At 41.8% G+C, this 21,081-nt stretch overlaps 1 protein-coding gene across 2 annotated transcripts in view; it reads left to right on the top strand.

The window, feature by feature from the left end:
* The first annotated feature begins 1,702 nt into the window (after positions 1-1,702).
* fnbp1l (formin binding protein 1-like) overlaps positions 1,703-21,081 on the top strand; it is a 32,020-nt gene continuing 12,641 nt past the window's right edge. For both annotated transcript variants that reach the window (XM_030783977.1, XM_030783976.1), the window contains exon 1: positions 1,703-1,800. In XM_030783977.1, the coding sequence (XP_030639837.1) occupies positions 1,777-1,800 (24 nt within the window). In that variant the 5' untranslated portion in view covers positions 1,703-1,776. The remainder of the gene's footprint in view (positions 1,801-21,081) is intronic.

Here is a 21,081-nt window from a genome sequence, read left to right as displayed (position 1 = left end):
GTCAGTGTTACACTTGATGTAAATAATAAATAAAACAAAAGGTTGAAGCAAACACATCTGTCGCTCTTTATCTGCTGTGTAAGATTAACACCATATGTTCTGTTAAATATAGGAGCTTAAGAGCTCCACTGAATTTAGGACTTGTGCCACTGTGTTAAATACATCTTGTCTGCACATGTCTCATGGTTTGTGTAGAGCGTTTGTCACTTAGTAACACAAAGCCACTGAATCAATCTATAATTCAAGCTGAATACTATGGTGGTTTAATATATTCCATACATATGAAATTTGAAAAAGAAATACATGAAACCTTGAACGACAGGTCAATGGAATAATACTAAATTGCAATTTTGCAGATGAAACCTACTAGGCTCAAAGCACCATCTGGTGGACAAACTGCGGCCTGTTCTTCCCAGTGTTTAATTTCACCTTTTCTATTTGATGTATAGAAACTGATGTCTGTTTTACGTGCCTTATAGCAACAGGCTGCTCAGCTACAGGTCTCTTCTCAACGTGACAGCGACTAGACAAGTGCCTTTGAAAGTTTACTGAGGCTTAAGAATGCTGGTCACGTGTTTGTGTTATACAGTGTATGGGAACCCGAGAACCTTTGATTACTCGGGTCTGGAACTGACCGTTGGAATACGGCCGGAGTGACAGACTGGGTGACAAAACTGTGTTTTCAGAAGCTCGTTTTCTTTCTGTCGCCTTGGTCACACGAATCAGTCAGATGAAACAGAAGATCAGCAGATTCTCAGACACAAACTGAGAAAAGGAAACAGAGTTGTAATTTTGAAACGTTGTTACGTTAATTATTCCATGTTAGTACTGTAAAATACAAATTCCCTCTCTTGGCAACAATAGAGGCAGGGAGATGTCCGGTCTCCACATTTTATATATCAAACGAAAAGTCCCCTAACTCCAGTGTGACTGGATATTGGATATCGTAAGGTTTACATGTTGTATAGCTCAGTAAACTTTGGAACAACTGAACATGCGAACTGAGCGCTTGCTTATCATTTCTGTGTAGCGTGTTTTCTTATGTAAGGTCTTTGTTTCTGTGCTCCTTTAGTATTTCAAGAAGTCAGTACTATTGTTCTGTGACAAAAGTATCAGCCTGCTTAGTGTTTTAATACCGTTTAACATCGTTTAATACCGTTTCTCACAGTAAACACGTTTTACCTTATATAGTAGTACATTCTTAGTAAGCATGGCTGTTCTACTGATTTCAGATAACTCATTTGATGTATTACCACACTACTAAAAGACAAGAAACGAACACATTTCGTTTTTCAAGGCAAGAGAGTCCCCTCAATATACAATAATAGCTAGTTAGTTCAAATTATTGTTCCAGTTGGAAAATATTAGAGTGAATACTCTAACTTAATTATGAACATACATTTACAGCATCACCATCCATGGAGGCATTAATGTTACCCAATTGACCGCTTATGGAATATTGATATTACTTTTGATCTCTCCTCTGTTTCTCAATACATTCTTTTCAGTGTGCTGCATAATGTTTTTGACTGCGTACTCAAAACTTACGGTTTTTCCACTCGCTTTCCTAAAAACGGAATAGAACAATGGCTTTTATCTTGACATAAATTCCATAACATTCCAATGTCGGAAGTGGAAAACCATGAGTCGTTAGCACTGCTGAGAGCTTCACGGGGATAGGTTACACGACGGCAGACGGCGAGACACACAGACGAGAGTTTTGAGCGGGGGATACTTTAACAATTGCAGAGTTTTTTTCTTAACGACAGGAGAGCGATGAGTTGGGGAACGGACCTCTGGGTGAGACGAGTGATCTGACTTTCATTTATTTCTGTCTCATATTTGTTCATGAAATTGCCGCAATTTTGGCATGACTTCAAGTAAAGGTGCCCTGATCGTACCTCGCAGCATTTGCGATTCAAGGCAGTGCTGGCTGATCCTGACAATAAGCGCACCCACCTTTAGCTACCTTAGAAACGAGAAAACAAAAGCAGAGTGATATGAAGTAAATTATATAGACGAGTTCATCTCGTGTTGTTCATATGATTTGATGGATTTATCCGTATTTCGTTTTTTAACTAAATCACTGCTTATGTTCCCGTATCAGACAGTATGTCCCAGTATGCTCCTCACACCCAGTTTTGCAGCTAGTCTGAAATAGAGGAGGGAATATTTTTGAAACGGGTTAGCACCCCGATTTTGTTGCATATCAGAAATCGGTTCATTTTATGAAATTCTTTTTATGCGTGATATAATTACTTCTAATGAAGGCTGGATTTGTAAACTTGTCATTGCTGTTCTGCATTGTTGCTGTTGTCCGTTTTTGTGTGAGTTGATTGCGCAAACAATTCGAGGCAAATACCTGACATAATATAAGGATAGCTGATAAAAGAGTAATATGATTTTCGGAATCTAACGCCTGTGCATAAAAGAATAAAATCGCAAAAGATGTTTACCTTTAATCACCCGTCTTTTGTCATGCTCGACCGATTCCATGAAACCAAGACTTTTGTTTCATTCATTGGTAAAGCGTTTGGAATCCGTTAGCATTTCTTTTATTGTCTGTGTTCTGACATACCTTAAGAAACACCATTTACTATCATTTTTAAAAACGATGATTTGGTCACGAATTTATCTAAAAGCGGGGACAATGAACTGTCGATAATTTTCCGGCTAAAGGGGTGGTGCCCGTAAGACAGATTTGGTCACTGGTCAGCGTCCAAAACCTACAATTACCTACATGGCTCACTCTAAGCATCAGAGTTAGCATGGAGCAGAACAGAGCTAAGAAAAACTGAAATGTGCTTGGCCTGATGGTGCTGAAGGACAAGTACCAAACTATTGTCTTGTTCTACAAATATCATTGGCTACTAAGGTGTGCTACGTGTCTGTCAAGATCCCTGTAGAAACCGAGTAGTTCCTCAGCCTTGGTACAGTTGGACCTTTGTTAGTGAATCGGTTGTATTGCACTGACCTCCAAAGCAAATTTTCTTCGAAGGGGAAAAAGAGCGTAATCTTTGTTTGTGCACTGTATCATTTCTCTTATCGTCTAATGAAGCTTTGTACTGCACAAACTTCAGCGTGGCGTAAAACAACGCAGCGTGTTGACATCATCACTGTATGACATCATGACATCATCTTTCATATATCCCAAGTGATCTCAGTTATTGAACCATCGATGTGGCATGACTTGGTTTAAAAAAATCTTTTAGAACATAATGGTCTAGTAACAGTAAGAATAAAGGCGATTGGAATTCAAGTATTATGTTCCCTCGTTCTAAAGGAATGACTCATTATTGGTAGGAGGTTTGGGGAGTTACCGCCAATGTTAATTCAAATGACAAAGCTGTGCATTTATTGTTTTAAAATGATCTGAATGACCTTAAATTTCATGTTCTTGTACGTGTATATTTGGTCAAATAAATATGAGACTATAAAAACAGGATTTGTACATTTGCCGTGTCCGTTTTATGGATACATGTTGTGTGCAGCGTTGTCTGAAAACAAGGACTCGTGTATGGGCTAAAAATACTTTTCAGCATTGCGAACTCGAGGCATTGACATGGATTGACAGTTTCTGTGCTTGACAGAACACATTGTACTTAATTAAGAACCTTACCCAAACCATGTTATTGTGGAAGGTATGTTGTGAACGTCTCTGAGGTTCACGTGTGGTTTGTTTACTAAACACTAAAGAAACCTTAACCTCCATTCCCACAGTTAGGAACAGTTTAAACGTGTAACTGAATGTGACTTGCTGAGAGGGAACTGTTTTATGGGTTTACTAAAGCATCTGTGTTTTTCTTTGTGAATTAAAGCTCCGCATTGACCCTAGACTTTGTGTGGATTATCAATCTAATTGTGTGGGATTATGTAGGCTAAACCCCTTATCTGATGTAACATACCGTGTCCATTTATTTTAAACAGACTTACTGTTTTTGGTCAGTAATCGGTTGTTAAAAAAAAAAAAAAAATCACCATAAACACAAGGCTTTGGATTAATACTCAACCAAACTGCACATCTATTATGATGAGTGATTTTCTTTCCCCTCTGTCTTCCTTCTGCTTGTGATGGGTAAAATCCCTGTCCATTCAGAGTTAGTGCAACTGCAAACTGTTATCCACTTTGCAGCTGCACAGAAGAGGTAAAGCTTTTAAAGGTTATGACTTTAATTACCCCTCATTGACCTTATTAATGGCATAGTAAGTGATTGAAACAATCTGTGCCTGGTGTGGTGAAACCAATTGTGATGACTTCAGTTCATCCATATGAAAAGAAAAGTATCAAGGGGGAAAAAAATGATCTCAAATAGACTATTGTCTCTGAAGTTTTACTTGCCATATTTGAATAATTGCATGTTATTGATCCCTGGTTACATAATAAATGTAACCTGTTTTCACCCCCACCCCCCACACACACATTTTTCATTCCAGTTTTTTCCCTCTCTTGTTCAAGCTCAATAATTATCTTGTCTTTCTCAGCGACGCTTTTTGAGGGCGTGACACTAGCCAAGACATTCGTTTGTAAAAATGGTTTCTTGACGTGTGCATTAAAACCTCCCATACTCGTTGTTAATGCTGCAGACTTCATGTGGGTGACAGACGTAGAGGGAAGCATATTTGAAGGTATTGGAAAATTACCGGTTCTAACATGGGTAGACCTGAAAACAGCCCTGGCAAAATCCTGGTCCTTAAGAAAAGACCAACGCGGAGTTTGTATTTTTTTTTTCTTATACCCATGGTGACCATTTGCAGGCCAAACCATAACTTCTTCATTTATTACATCTGGACAATACCAGTCAGCCTTGATAACTATGTTTGCCTGAGTGTCCAACAAAAACCTTTAATTACTTATATTACCTCTTAGTGAAAAGCCTGTTTAATTCTGTTGAACAATGTGGGCCCCAAGTTTAGCCTCATAGTTCATTTTAGGACATGTAAACCCACATTGAGAGGGAGTGTGTTATTTTACTTCAAGATTTAGTCATCAAGGAGCATGGGAGAGTGTGGGTCAAAAATAGTGTGTAGGTGCATATATGCAGAGTTTGTGTGTGTCTGTTAGTGGGGATGGGGGACTGTGGAAGTGATTTTTTAATGGGAGGAAACCATGCGTACAGGCTGTACAGGAGGATGTGTTTAACAGAGAACAATAAAGAGAAGCGACAGAAGGTCCATCAGAGCCCGCCGAGTTTTGGTGGAGACAGGAACGTCCAGGAATGTTCCCCTCGGGGACACCTAGAACAGCGAGGGGAAACACGGTTGAGTTCAAGCAAATTAAGCTGAACGCGGAGGAGCTGAGGGAACACCGGAAACGGTCACTGAGCCACGATCACTCGACCAAAACATTCAACAACATCTTTTAGAGCACAACTTTCATCCTTCGTAGAGAAACTTAAACATCTCGCCCTATTTGTTTGCTCTAGGTCTGCAAGGCCGTCTCTAGAGTACGGACCAGTCGTCACATTCCAGTCTCAGATTTAGAATTGGACGTGCAGCCCTTGGTTGAACTGTATCAGGTCATTATTTAGGAGGACAACTCAGGCCGCCAGATTCATGTTGTTGCAGAAAGGTGCCGACAGGCTGAGTTTACACTTCGCTTAACTCGTGGCGGTTTTAGTTTGCTGCCGTACCGACTGGTTTGACGAGTTACAGATCTGACAACGCTAATCTTAGTTGGGAGACACTTCTGATTTTCGATTGTTGGAGATTTAGGTGGTTAGGCTAATTTGATCGATGAATTACTGAAGCAGCATAGGCCAATTTTTTTTTTTTTCTTCCCACAGAACTCTTGAATGACCTTACCATTAAGATGAGGTCTTTGAAGAATCTTGGCCAAAAGGAAATGTAATACTTCTGCCTGTGACAAAAAAATAGAAAAGCATAGGATTTACGAGGGAGTTCTGGAAAGCGAGTGATTTTTGCATCCGTATAGAAGCTAACAGATTGTCAGAGGTTTTTAAGCGATGGCTGCTGTAGCTGAACCAGATTTCTTTGAAAGACACTTCAGCTAAGGGTAATCCTCTGAGCTTGGCAACACATAGTGACCCCGGTTGTGTTATCGGCCATCTGACCCCCCCCTCCCCCCTTCCCCCTTTAGCACTGGCTTAACAAGCGTTTTTGTTATATGTAGTTTAGAGCTTGGTCATGAGATAAGAAGAAAAAGAAGCTTGGTAAGGATTTTGTGACTTTGCGTTTGCACCTGAACATTGACAGTGTTTAACGAAGCTTCAGCGTCTTTCCTCGTCATGAACTTCTTGATTTTAGTGACATTGACTCTTACAGTTGACGGGTCAACCCCACACCACACTCAATGTGTCCTTGTTTTACCATTGAGACACAGTCTCAGCAGGTTTGAATTTAACATGAGGAAAGTTTTGTTTCCAGCAAGTGTTGTCGGTTTTATTGTGCTCATTCATTAAAATAAGCAAGTGTTTATGCAATATACAAATATAGCTCAAGTTCGCTTAATGTCTGCTACAAATGGTTGACACACAGTGATTATCTGGACTACCTTAAATTAGCATAGGTGAGACTCTGAGTAGTGTTAATCTCTTTCTGACAAGTCTTGGGGTGTTGCCAGTTTGCAGGAATACCCCTTTCACACGCAACGGGGTTTGGGAGTGATTCAGATCAACAACTGTTTGGTCTGGCCTCCAGGTTCATTCTGTTAGCGAGTTACTGCAATAGTTTTGAGGTGTTTATTATAAAAACTATTTTGGTGACAGTCGTGAGGGTTGAGAAAACTGGTTTAGCAGTGATCCAGCAGATTCCTTTGTCTCTGACCTATTTTCAGTCAAGTGAATGTGGGAAGGTTCACTGGAGCACTCTGTGTAAGAACTGCTGATACTGTTAAAACAAACCGCTACTTCCAATCAGTGATCCCAAAATATTCATCTCCGTGAATGTTTCAGTCACGACAATTTGTGGACACCCCCCCTCCCCCCCAACACACACACACACACACACACACACACACACACACACACATACACACACACACACATATTTAAAAGGTTATATAATCCATTTTTCCTCTTAGTGAAAATATTATTAAACATGCAGTACTATTTTCATGATCTCAGCTTAGGTTAAGAAGTTGCTCTTTGCTCCTGCTATTAGCCTCAATGCAAGCCCTTGATGATCAGTGTAAAACAGAGGGAGTAATCACACAAGTAAAGCTTTGTAGTTGTTAATGCAGTCTCTTGGCTCTGTCTCCTCTCTCTGGTAATCACCGAACTCCTGGCAGCTGGGCTTTCTATCTGCTCGTGTCTGGCTGTCCCACATCAAGTGGATTTGACCACTTATGTTAGCGTAGCGCTAGCGAGAAATTCGTCTTTGACTAGCAGAACTTCGGTTTGGCTGATGAGAAATGAAATTATTTGGGCTGCTGAACACCGAGGCATTTTAAGAAACAGACTTTGCTTTGTAAAGTTTAAAGTCGAGGCTAAAACCCGTGTTTTTACGTGTGCCTCGTTTTAGACTGACCCTTGCTAATACCTCCTCATCGCGCGCTAGGAGAACTAGCAACAGCTGCACAGTTACATCAGTGGTAGCCAAACTGTAACTCTTGCTGACACCTGCACTCTCTTAGTTTACTGCTGTTTTGGGTAAACAGAGCAATGCATGAAGGTCATCTTGCCTATTTTTGAATGAATTCCAAACAAATTGGGCCAGGCTATTACTGATCATACTCTCATATGAGACTGATGCAGCTTACTGTTGTTTTGCTGTGAAAAATAAATTTGCTGTTAGTCATTTGTGGTTACGAATTGTGGGGGGAATATTCAACAGTCAGTGTCATAATTTTTGTATGATGTTATGTTCAGTTACTCAGTGGGGGACTGGAACATACTTTTTAGAGAGAGCGGCTTATTCTCACTTAAATGAATACTTTGTGGTTATTTTAATCGCTGTACTTTGGCCTTTTTAATTTTCCTTAAAAGAGTCATTTTCGGCAGTTAAATCTGTTCTTAGCACTTTCATGCGCCTATCTGAGAAAGAGAGAGAGAGCGAGAGAGACTTAATATACTCAGCAATTACTTGGTTTCCTCATAGTTCACCTTGTCAAATCTAATGGTAACATTCTCAACACTATCCAGCATCCACTCACCTCAGCTCATCTCAACCACGCCGGTGACGACAGACTCTTGTGTACCAAACACAGGTTCCCACATCGGCCTGCATGTCATTGCCCACCTGCACGGCGTATATCCGTCACCACTGTGCAGTTATAAATATGTTTATTTAAAGCCTTTGTGAATAGAGGAACCAGTTTATATCGCAGCTAATAAGAATTAATGCTAGCATATTACGTAATTTAAGTGAACATTGTTACGAAACAGTGCGGGAGATGCCCCCCTCGGTAGAGTGTCCCCTAACATACAAACACTTAATTATTCATCAGAGGGACCTTAGAGTTTGGGATCCATTGTTCTCAGTGCCTGGAAAATAAATTGGTCTGGAGATCTCTGGCTCTGTGGGAATTAGCCCATAGCTGTACATAGGGGTAACAGAGTTCAATGTTCTCAAACTCTCCATTCACATTTGCTGGGCCTCTCACAGGCTGATGGATAGCTCAGGCTTGTTTACAGAGAAGGAGAGAGAGACAGAGAAAGAGAGAGAGAAAAAACAAAGAAAAAGAGTGGACTTTTTTTTCCCCCCTCCTAATCTTTTGTTGAGATGACATACGTTCCATGTTTATTGCTCATGGAAGCATTCCCAGACATTCCGAATAATTTCTGGGAATGTCCAGAATGTATTGAGAATGTACATTTACTCACCTTGATTGCTATTGCAGGGCTATTTTCTTCTCTCTCCTTTCTCACAAAAGATTCCAGTATATATATATATAAATATATAAAAAAGGGGACAAAAACGAAAGATTCTGGCTGATTTAGTGACTTGCATACTAACAGATCAGGAGTGAATTGTGGTTTTGTATCAGAAAGACTGGGTAGTTTGTCTCCAAGGTAGCTTTGTGCTATGCTGACTCTTCAACACACAGTATGCTGTGTTGCTTTCAAGTAAAACAAGGCACCGAAGGTGACTTTTCACGCTAGCTATTATTGTGAATGTGATTATATAAATCAGATGGTGCGCCTCAGTCTGTATCGCCTGAAGAAGAATTTTGTTGCCCCTGTGTTTGTTAGCTTAAGTTTAAGACTTATGTCATGGGTTACGACGTGAATATTTACCCGGCGGAAAAATGGAAGTGTCACGCTGTTAGCGAGTTAAACATTAAACAGCCGAGCGGATAAACAAATCATGCCTGGTGACTGGAAAGCGCTCTAGTCCCAGACATGTGAACCAGTATTTCTTTACTTCTCTGGATCGTCGTTTAATCTTGTCAACCGTTAAGACAATATTTGCAATGTATTTGTAATGGGATATTTTGTCAATGGGATGTATTCTGTCATTTGTGGCATAGTTCTAGCATGGCTTCGTGTTTCATTCTCTCCTGTTTTTCAGTTTGTTTGTTTGTTTTTTTGTGTAGGCGTGTGATTTATGATTTAGAGCAGAAACGGAACCTGAAAAGGAGCCTGCTATTGCTCATGATTTTTGGTTGTCACTTTTGTTGATTCTGCACGAAAAATCCAACAGAAAATGGTGAGAAGCTTTGTCAGGCTGTTGAAAGTCACCTTGTGAAATGGGGCTAAGTGAAGCTGGATGGAACCCTGTTCCTCCACACTAGCTGGAGGCAGTAGAGAAAGATAAATTGGAGAGTAGAGGGAGGGGGGCTTTGACTGTTCTTCAGCTCTTCTCCAAACACTATGAGCTATATTCATGAACTAAGAGGTCTTCATTAAATGGCTATAACAGAACACTTGCACCACTGATGTGTATCTCTCTCTCTCTCTCTCTCTCTCTCTTTCTCTCTCTCTCTCATAGACCTGCGGATGTTTGTAAATCTCCTTAATGCGGGTCCAAAGTGGCTTGGCTAATGGTTTCCAAATGATTCCTCTCCCCCTGCGATCCAGCAATCCCAGGGTGTTCTGTTACTTTCAGGAATGTGTCAAACTCTCATCACATTTATGATGGCCTAACTTCAAGGGCACGGTGTTACTGCTGCTTCGTAGTATACTAAATCTATCACTCTGAGTAATGCAAAGTTGAAATGAAAACAATTGGTCATTTTTTTTTTCCTGTCACACTGCACGTGATTTAATATAAATAGACCAATAGGGCAACAATGAAGAAATATTTACATACAAAAATTTGATTGGTCAGTATATACTTTATGACACAGTCACTGGTCACGTCTTTGATTTAGCATGTGCAAAAACATTTTAGTCTGTTGTGTGTTTGTGATTTGTGGGTGTCATTAGTCGTGGTCGTTCTGGAATCGTGTCAGAAATGCTTGGCCATTGTTCAGTGTTTGATTTGTTTCTGTTTGGTTGTGAGGGTCACAGCGGTAAGCAAGATTCGAGATGTTGCCATTTGGTCCAGTATACAAACAAATGCGGTCCTTTAACTGATCATTAAGGCCCTTATTAAGTACTCAGGAACAGCAGTGCTGTAAAATTACCTTGTCAGACTCCAGAGTGAAGGGTTTCCATTTACAGCTGCTAGGGCTGACTCAGGACACAGCATTGGAGGACATTTAACATTCTTGTTACAGCTTTTTTACATCATGTATTGCGTTTGGAAGCAGAAGCTGGAATGATCTAGGAATGGAGCCAAACAAAACGGGGGTAAACTCTGTATGTTAACCCCCCCCCCCCCCCAGTCTCCCCTAGCCAACCCATCTACACCCCTGCCAAGGAAACTGCTGAGGGTTTTTTTTTCTTTTTTGACTGATTAAAAACATCCAGGCTATGATTTAGAGAGATATAAGGATGCATTTTAACATGTATTGGTTTGACTGTGGAAAACTTTGCGCCGTAAGCTTCTGGACAAGGAGGAGAGATTTGACGGGTTTTAACGAACGGACTGACTCGACACAAAGGGAAAACATCTTTCCTCTCTTTCCGTCTCAAAGAGAACAGCTTAATCCCTTGATCCGTACCAGTGGACCCGACCGGTCTCTGGTCAAATTCTGTTCATCAGTCCTGCCTCACTAGTCCAAAACATCGCCGCTATGAAGCTCCACACGGAGCGCCTCACAGTCTGGTGGATGTACGAATCCATTCAGCCAGCTGTGGAGCCGTGATGCGGTCCGTCTGTGGCTCTCTACGACCATATCGTATGGCCTGCCTCCTCTCCCTCGTGACCTTGTCCTCCGTGACTCAAGTGAAAGGAGACTCAGGAAGGAAGACTGTCCCTGCCCCAGCTCTCGTATGCCGAAGCTTTAATTGATTGCGGATGTTTTCAGCCCCCCCCACCCCCCCCCCCCCCTTTTTTTTTTTTTTTTTTTTTTTTTTTTATATATACAGGCAAGGGATCCTGAATAGCACCACATGGCTGTTGGTTAATGCAGTGGTGGGGGGGGGGGGTCCAAAGCCACACGTCATTGGCCCCCGAGCCACGGTTCCTCCGTGGGACGCAAGCTGGCTGAGTCAAAGCACGAGAAGAGGATGACTCGGGCGTTGTTCACAGTTCAAGGGGTAGCTTTGTAGTGTAACATCAGAAAGAAAGGAAATGAGGTAGCCTTGAGTGAGGGATAATCAGTGTGGAACAGCTCTTTAATAGTTGCCTTGTACAGCCTGAAGAGTTTCTCTGTACGACATGAGTCATGCTAGTGTCCAGACCCCCCCCCCCCCCCCCTTTTCTCGTGTTCTTTGTGCGAAGGCTTTGGCTTGATTAAAGGTACATGATTGTCTTTTTTTTTCTTCTCCTCCTCCTCCGCTTCACTACAAATATCTAAGGTTCTGCAGGATTTTCTGTAGGAAAGGAGAGTGCCAAATTCATCGCAACAGTGTTTTAAAATTAGATTTAATAAAGTGCTAAACATCTGAAGTGTTGACAGAACAGAGGAGGTGTAAATCCTCCTTCTGGCCGTGTGTGTGTGTGTTTCTGTCTTGCTTTGTTTCTGTGGAGAAATATGAACTTTGACAGGTATTTTCTCCAGCGTGCGGCGGCGTGTAACTCCCATGTAAGGGCATCGACTGACCTGTGGCCAGTTTATTGACCATGTCACATTGTGCTCGTGCTCAGAGAAAGCAGAGGACTTTGTTTCCCCGTGTGCGGTGTTGACTTTCTCGACACACCTCATTTGAACTCACTTCAAAACAAACAGCACAAGTGCTTGGTCACATCTCAGTTCCAACCCAGAAGGTCTGACATGGCAGATCTTTACCAAGCAACATGCTCACAGATCTGCATAAATGGAGCGCGCATCAGCAAGAACAGACCTACAAGGACAGACACACATTTGGAACGAGAGATCCTCAACTTTTTTATCAGAGTTATATCTTTAGAAGCTTCTACATAATTATCTTATCAGTCAGTGACTTCCATCAGAGTTAAGTACAGATGAAGGAGAACAAAGGATTTATGTCAACTTGATTAGGAGACACTGAGTCACAAAGGAAAATTATGTAGGCCTGTGACTCAGGCATCACCTCTTCTTTTAGGTTACGAACATGGTCTTGGAGAAAACCACTGCGCACTACCCCACTTATTTGCATTTGCTAGCCAGCAGCTGGCTTCTATCACCAATTCACTGAACCTTACCAGTGTCTGCAATTGATATCCTATCGCTTGTAGAGTGAGTACTGGACAAACAGATGCTAGGTAGAGAGAGTATTATGTTCTTTTGAGAAAAAAAAACAAAAACAAACACCAACTGTCATCAATGTGAATATATGAAAGTAATCATGATTAAGTTAAGCTCAAAACAACAAAGATAATGACCCACTGATCTGAGCACAGGATCAAGTTGCTTAGATATCTCTGTTGTTTTTATGCCCCGTCGTGACTGTGTGACTTCATTAAACCTACTTGGCTTGTGGAACAGGGTTGTAGTCGTATTGCATGGTTGGGGCAGAGAATGAGCAAAGGAGGTTCCCGTGAAACCTGATACTGGTTTTACGATGTAAAATATTTAACACGAAACCATCACTACTCTCGTTGCTTAAGCCCAGCCCTGCGTACAGATTAAATATTGTTTAAAAACCACACCCAGTTTAAAAACCACACCCAGTTAGGCTTCCAATATCTTTTACATCCAGCTAAGACATCTATATAGACCTATAGGGTATTTTGCAAAGAAGGATTTTTCAGATAAGCTGCATCACACATCAGAACCGGCCAGTAGGATGATTCCTGTAGAGGGTTCTTACAGCAAGCTGAGAAACTCCGTCCTGTGGAATACTGCACAGGTATCCAGAGAATTTCTCAAATCATAACTCTAAACACGCTTCTGCCTTTGAGTGCATTGATCTGTAACACTATTTGGGAATGCCCAGTTGTTCTTCGGTGGTTTCTCCTTCACCTTTAAGGACTCTATTCTGCTTTCTTTATGCTTTGGTACACGTGTCGTGATTGAGATGTCTTTTTTTTTTTCATTTGAGTGTCTCTCTTTTGACCCCTGTATTAAGTCGGCCTCTGGATGTCCTTTAGATCAGGGTGATCTGGCACCGCAACCCTATTAAACCCCCACGTGCCTCTCGGCCAAATTGATCGAGTAACGGTGATGAGCGTGAAAGGTCGGGATATCTCTGGGATTTAGCAGGAAACCAATGTGTCGTTCTGCACATTTGTGTGTGTGTGTGTGTGTGTGTTTATGCACTTGCCTGCCTGATTTCTTTTTTTTTAAGGCTGTTTCAGTGATCCTCTCCAGGGAGCCGATCTGCTAGCTTCACTCTGGCAGATGTCATTCTCTGGCCGGAGAACAGTGATGAGCTCACCAGCTCTAGCCCATATGGTGTAAGGGTCACTTTTTTTTTTTCTTTTTCTTTTTTCTTTTTTTTTTTTTTTTAACTTTTGGCAGTCCAGCTAAACCAATGGCCAAGGTTGCTGCAGAGGAGAAGTCTATGTTTATGTCTAAAAAACATTTCCTTTTTTTTTTTTTTTTCCCAAGACTTGCCATCTAGTAATTATAGATGGCACTACATTTGAAAAGGAAATAGTTTAGTGTTTGCCTCTACCCAGAACTATTTTTGTCTTTTTCCAAACAAACTGGTCATGAGTTTTTGCTTGATAGGCTAATCATTGGTGCGGTGCCAGTTATTAGCCTAAGGTTTGGAAATGAATTTGATTATGTAGTGCATAGTAGATATCTTCTTGCAAACACCCTGGATCTGTTTGGAAACATGTTCTTCTTGCATCATCCATTTACATAGATCCTGTTTATGCTATGGAGCATAAAGATTCTTATGTTAATCCTCATACAAAGTGTATAGTCTACATCCCCTATGGTTACCTTGGTTACCTCTATTTACATAGATGTTTGCCGGTATTGCTGCATTTGAGATAAATATACCAGTGCAGCTGGTCACCGAATTATGCTTCTTCTTTTTTTTTTTTTTTTAAAGATAATTTTTGTTTTTGTCAGAAAGCATGGTTACAATCTGTGTCCACATGAAGACATGACACTTTTCTCATGAAAGGGAATTGTTTGTTGCCCTCTCTGACTTTGTGGATGACTGGTTGGCCATAGCCCACAATTGACTTTTGTTTTTAGAGTGGTTATGAAAGTGTATGAACGATCAGTGGCACTTTAGCCATCACAAGACGCCTTTGTTCACATGTCCACAGTGCCTGTGTTAATGTCTCCTCCCACAATTGGCTATACTAGTATTATTGTGGAAAAAAGACAGCAGTGTTCCTCTACAACCCACTGGCCATAAATGATTCACAAATGACATTATCCACATCATCCTCATCGCAATTTATCATCTGTACATGAAATGTTTAGCCCTTTCTTTCTTTCCTTCTTTCTTTCTTTCTTTCTTTCTTTCTTTCTTTCTCTCTTTTTTTCACTTTCTTTGTCTCTCTTTCATTGTCTTTCTTTCTTTCTCTGTCATTCTTTCTTTCTTTCTGTAGCCCACATACTGATGTAGAGAATCAGACCTCCTCTCTATGTTGCAGAAGGTCATTAGTTGACTTTATGACTGTGAGTAAGCAAACTATGCCACAAAAATGTCAAAGTATTTGACTTACAAATATGGTTAAAAAAAAATAACATGGATGGGATGGTTTAAATTCTTGGGGGGGGGGGGGGGGGGGGGGGGGGGGGGAGGGGAGGAAAATGTAAATGTGCAAGCCTTAATACCATGTGTCATCTTCCTTTAAAGCATTTGTAAGCTGAGTTTGAAGGAGATTATGTTTATCTGTGGACAGATTCTTCAGAGACTGAGTCAAGAGCTGGCTCCTCAGTATGCTCGTGACTACCGTGTGTGTCTTGTGAGCCTGAGTTGAGTCCTCAGGCTGCGTTAGTGCAGACAGTGATTTCCCCTCTCTCTCTCTCTCTCTCTCTCTCTCTGAGTCTACAGAGCAGAGAGCTTAAAACCCCTGCCAGGAGGTACCACTCCAGTTCCACAGCGTGACCATTGTTTGCTCCCATGTCCCCCAGGGCCCCGTGGCCCTCTCCTGTCCTATTTTACTCCTCGAAACCGATCGCGTTCGTCGGGAGGATGAATCGTGATTTGATCAACCGCCTGCCAGCGACGCTACCGCATCATCCACATGGCGGAAAAAACTGTTTCGGCCGCTAGCTAGTCCACCCAGGCTTCCTGTGTAAGGAGAGAGGAAATGGATTTGAACCGGAGACTGGAGTCTACAAGACTGTTTCTTAACAGTCGGTCCTCAGAGTCGAATGGGGAGTGCGATGCTGGACTTTATGACAGTGTGGGTTTTAAAGTGCCCTCCCTCCAATACACACACACACACACACACTCTACTTTCTTCCCGTTTCACCATGTGTTTTTTTTTTTTTCTTCCTCTTCTTTATGTGATCCACACTAGGTTGCTGTTGTTTTGAGAGCGAGAATCAGGTTACAGCTACAGAGATACTGTCTTTTTCTGGCCTGTCAGCTCCAAGGCCTGGAGACCCCCTGCACAATGCCTCAGGATCAACTATCCACAGTCATAAATGTTTCAGGCCCCAAGGCAACTTAATACAAGATAGATTTTTCACCCCCTTTGTCTAGTAGCTTGAAATAGAAAGGGAGGGGGGAGAGAAAAAAAAAAAACATGCACATCAAATGCGGAGCCATGTAAAGGTTAGATTAGGCCAGCGTCTGGTGCAGGCAGAAAGATTGACTGAAAAAAGAGATGGAACTGATGCTCCTATGCACTTCATTAAGGACACCAGGCCACTGACAGGATGTGGAGAGACTGCTGATCCGGCACCCACCCCCCTCCCCTCACCTCCCCTCCCCTGCCATGGATCTCTTTACCTCAAAGCCCCTTGACTGGGGAATGTTCAACACACATTTGTCTCTACAAAAAGACCCCATAGAGAACACAGGCCGACGCTGGTTTACTGTCTGAATGATAATACAAGTTGCAGGTCGTCCTGAAGGAAGAAGCGAGTTTACGACGCCCTACTAAAACCGAGCCTGCTCTGTCACTGCACGATTGCAGTCACTATGTGGTAATGATATTCTAGTGGATCCCCTCCCCCATTCCAGAAGTGGAGTGATTTTTTTTTTCTTTTATTTTTCCATGTATTATTCATGAAATTAAAATCGGGAGCAGCAGTGTTCTCCCCCCCCAAGCAACAGTTAATTTTGGTGGCGTTGCTAGCGCTGTGGTTAACATACACCACACCAGCTAAGAGCTCCAGCATAAAAAAAAAAAAGAAGGATTCCAGCATTTCGGACAGGGTGACATTTCCACCAATCCCCTTCTCGCACTGATGGCGAGGCGTCCGACGCGTTCGCGAGAGAGCAGCTTACATGCTTGGCACTGATTGCTGTATTGTCTGTGTACAGCTTCACGTAATGCAAATCAAGCCCCGTGCGTCTTCGTGTTATCGAGATCAAATTTGCATCAACATGCTTTTCCCGCGGTGTTTATCCGTCTTTGTTTACAAACTCGCGCGTATAAAGAAGTCTGATGTAATTTGAAGTCAACGAGTCCTGAAACGTTGCTTGGTATGCGTGCTATTGTTGCATAAATGTCTTCACTTCCTGGCACTATTCTGTAGGAGGATGTTTTCCCTCAGCTTAGGGAGTTGCCTCTCCAGACACAAGCATTGTCCTCGGAGATTCCAGCAGTGCCCCGCTGTATATATTTATAAAAACTTTTTTTTTTCTGGCTTTTGGTTTTGTTGTGATTTGTATATAGTACATTATCTGTTTAAAATCATAAGCACTTTGAAATGACAGCGATATCCCTTCGGTGACCCTGTTGTAGGAATGCAGTCCTACCACTTCATCGCATGTTTAGCATAAAGTTTTAATACGATGCAGCTTTGTTGACATTTACATTAATGTGGTGATCATTTTGTATATTTTGATATGGCATTGCTTACGAGTTTCAGTGCTGTTTGGTGCTCCAGGTTTCCTCTTACTGACGCTGAGAACTCAACTGTATTAGCGTTTCCCACAGTATATATTAGTGGTAGGGATCTGTAGCAAAAGACAAAAAAAAAAAGATTTTTTTATTTTTTTTTGTAAATGGAAATTGAGAGATCGTTTACAAGCCACAGGAATTACACTGAAATCTGAACATCAGACCCCAACAAAAACAAACAGCAAGCTGGATTACAGGGAATACTACAGCGAGTATTTTGGAAAAATGGCACGCAGATCATAGTGGAAACATCTCACAGTTTAGTCATTAACCTCAGGAGCAGGAGAGCAGGAGAAGAAACCTTTCAGATGGGGGAGGAGTCCAATCCACTATGTAGGAACTCCAAGAATGTCCTCCTGAAATTCTTGGGACACCAGAGAGTGTGGGATGTTTTTTTTTTTTTTTCCATCATATGTTGGGGAACCCACCAAAAAAAAGAAAAGAAAAAAAAAAAAACACGACCCGGATTGTGCTTGGCACTCTCTCTGAGGCATGTGCTTTCACCTCAAGGGGTCTCTTGTAAGCTTTTCTATGGAGTTGACGCTGCAGTGGTGGTCAGATTTCCGAAATTTGAACCGCTATGGCTGACTGCTCCGTCTCAAAGCCACAATGGTTGCCAGTCAGTCAGTCAGCGGAGAGAACGGCTTGCATGAGCTCATGCAATTAATTATTCATGAACGTTTAGCATTGAGAGAGATCTGACGTAAAGCGCAAAAAAAGGCAGACACACTGAGCATGCCCCATCTGCCCCTGGCATTCACAATACCTCATAGGAAACAAAGCACTGACCAGAGATATGGAATATGGATATGCAATATGTCAACCTTGGATGGTGTAGCCCCAACAGATTGACTTTGTACTCTCATCTATGTTGGGTGCAATACTGTGCCACTGTTGCATATTTCTTATCAAGCAGTTATTTGCATGTAAAACTTAATATTATTCATAAACATCTTGGGCCAAAGGTTGATCACTTAGATGTGATCATTTTTCTTCGCTCAAAGATTTCCAAGAATTCAGTCATAAATTGCAGGTATCGGTCTATTGTCTCTTTTGTCCATCGATACAAATTGCTAACAGTGAGTTCCTCCTTTTCTAAAGACCTCTGGTTGCTAACTGAGCAGCCTTCTGTTTACCCCCGGGGCATCACTGTCCTTAGTGCTCATGAAAAGCCCCCCCTCAGTGACTAATGGGAGGTTGTACTGCTTGATATTGATCTCTCAGCTTTTAAAATCAAGTTTCAGAAGATTCAGACAACGAATGCTCTACTTACAGTTGAAGCTAACAACTTCAAAAAATTTAGCCCGCTTGCAGTAATGTAATGTGTTCTCGTGGCTGATTAGCGCCTGTCCTTTGAGAAATAAATCAAGTGTAAGGTAAGTATTTTTCAGTCGGTTTATGTTTCTCTGCGGCCGTATGCATTTGGCATGAATAAGACTCTCTAGTTTACCCCATCTGTGCAACTCGATTAGTTACAGCCATAGCAAGTAGGCCTACTATCACTCTAACTCACAAACTGTCTTTGGAGAAGCCAGAGAAGGAGAATTGGCAGCCTGCAATCTTGCACTGAAATAAGTTATAAAACTAATCCATTAGGCTACGAGGACACGGTGGCTAGGGACGTCTCATTATAAGAGAAACTCATTAAATGCTCCAGGCTTATCAGACGTGCTTACCTCATCACATAGTCAGCAGCACCGAGATTTATGACGGACAGAAATCCACCTAGAATTTCCAGAATGGGCTCAGTCTCACTGTTATCAGTGGACTAATTTAGCCTAAGCCAGAAGATTACTACACTGTTTGTTCTAGAATTTTCTATTCATTTGTCAGTTCCTGGTTTCTTGCGTTTTGACTTGTAAGACCTGTAAGATGAATGCTACCAAAATTCCTCCTTTTGATTAGGAACCATTTGCCTGGAGTTCTGTTTCCATCGCTGAAGGCTTGGTTTTGTAACCTTGCATCTTTCACGGCGGGAGTCCCACACTAATGAGAAATAATACACAATGGTGTTTTCAAGGTTTTTCGTTGTGTCTCTGAGTTCGTGAAAAGTGATTCTATTCTCTCTGATTGTTCCTATTGAGCTTAATGGAAATAGATAGTACTTTCTGTATTTTCAGGTGAGTCACACCCATGTCAGGAAGGCATTGCATTGAACCGACCTCATTCAGCTATGCAACACTTAGTATTTCTCTCCAATGGTTTTTACCGGGTGACTCATTGGTTTGAGTCTAGAAGAACCTTTGGTTGGTTTAGGCTGACTTTTATTGTGGGTGTTCTAAAGGTAGTTAAAGTGTCTCAAGTCATATGACAAGCTGTGTGACGTGATGATGAAAACTTAAGTGAGTGTGAGTGTATGTGTGTGTAATGTCTCTAGCAAACTGTACATGTGTGTCTCTGTGTGTGTGTTTGACTTGATATTTGATTAAGATTGTGTGGATATATTGATATTACATGGTTGTCATCAAGGTGTGGCTTTCACGAACCCAGCTGTGTTGAAAACGAGGTGTGTATTGTTTGTTTTGTGTGTAACGTCTGCGTGGTGGTGTGTGTGTGCACGTGCAGTCGTACGGTGACTATGTGCACGCTTATGTGTGCACGTGTGAATGTGTTACTGTTTGACAGATAATGTGTGTGTATGCTTGTGTGCGTGCATACACAAACACATCTGCCTGCCCATAAGCTAACTGGTGGAGAATGCTGGGCAGAAGGATATGGAAACGCTGTTTTTCTACTTGAGTAGAGCACCAGTCTCCTGTTAAAGTGATTTCCTTCACAGGCTTAGCTGCAGGACCAGAGCTGGCTGTTCACTGCACTGAGAGTAATACAATCAGCAAGGCCCTCGCGGCATGTACACACACACACACACACACACATGAACGAACACACATGCATTGAGCATCTGTACATCAAACCACTCTCACACACACTGCCTCATCTCAATGTCTAGGAGTATCCTTTGGACCAAAGCCTAGATTTCTTTCATTCGTTGTATTTCTATGCGTTTCGTTTAGATTTTATCCGCACAAATCACTTGATTTGCACCATCGGTTCAACGCATTATGACAGAAACTGCCTGTGCTATTCATGCCGAAGCAATGATTAACTTGGACAAAGAAATATGATGATTTAAAGGGCTAAGGATACAACACCCCCACTCCCATTGTTCCGTGACACTATTAACCCGACAAGTGTTAGACCTCTGATTAAACCCTTTGGGGAAGTATGGAGACCCTGACTCATTCTGTGTGGTGCCAAAAGCCATGGAGAAGAATGACCTCTGAGAAACTGACCTTTGATCGTTAAGGCCGTAGCTTATTTCTGGTCGTCTAACCTCTTTAACTGGACACTTGCTTGTCAGCACTCTTCCAGACCTGTTAACTCTTCGCTTGGATGATTTAAACGCTGAAGAGAGCATGTGTTATGTGTTATGGTCAAAGTGTATTTGACGTCCGTGAATCGCGGTCACAGTGTGATTGCGCTAACGTGTACGATTGAGCAATTCCTCGTTTTGATGTTCTCAGAGATTGGCTGGTTATTTTATTTTTTTTGTAATTGTGTTTCATGACCCGTTCATGTTGTGGTTTGAGCCTTTGACTGTCTATGCCAGATCAGAAACCTATGGGGAGAGTCATGACTAGCCTAATGACCATTGTTTTGGAGCCTGTACTTGGCTTTAAC

This window comes from Chanos chanos, chromosome 9, assembly GCF_902362185.1.
Source record: "Chanos chanos chromosome 9, fChaCha1.1, whole genome shotgun sequence".
NCBI lineage: Eukaryota > Metazoa > Chordata > Actinopteri > Gonorynchiformes > Chanidae > Chanos > Chanos chanos.
This window is presented reverse-complemented; position numbering and strand designations above follow the sequence as displayed.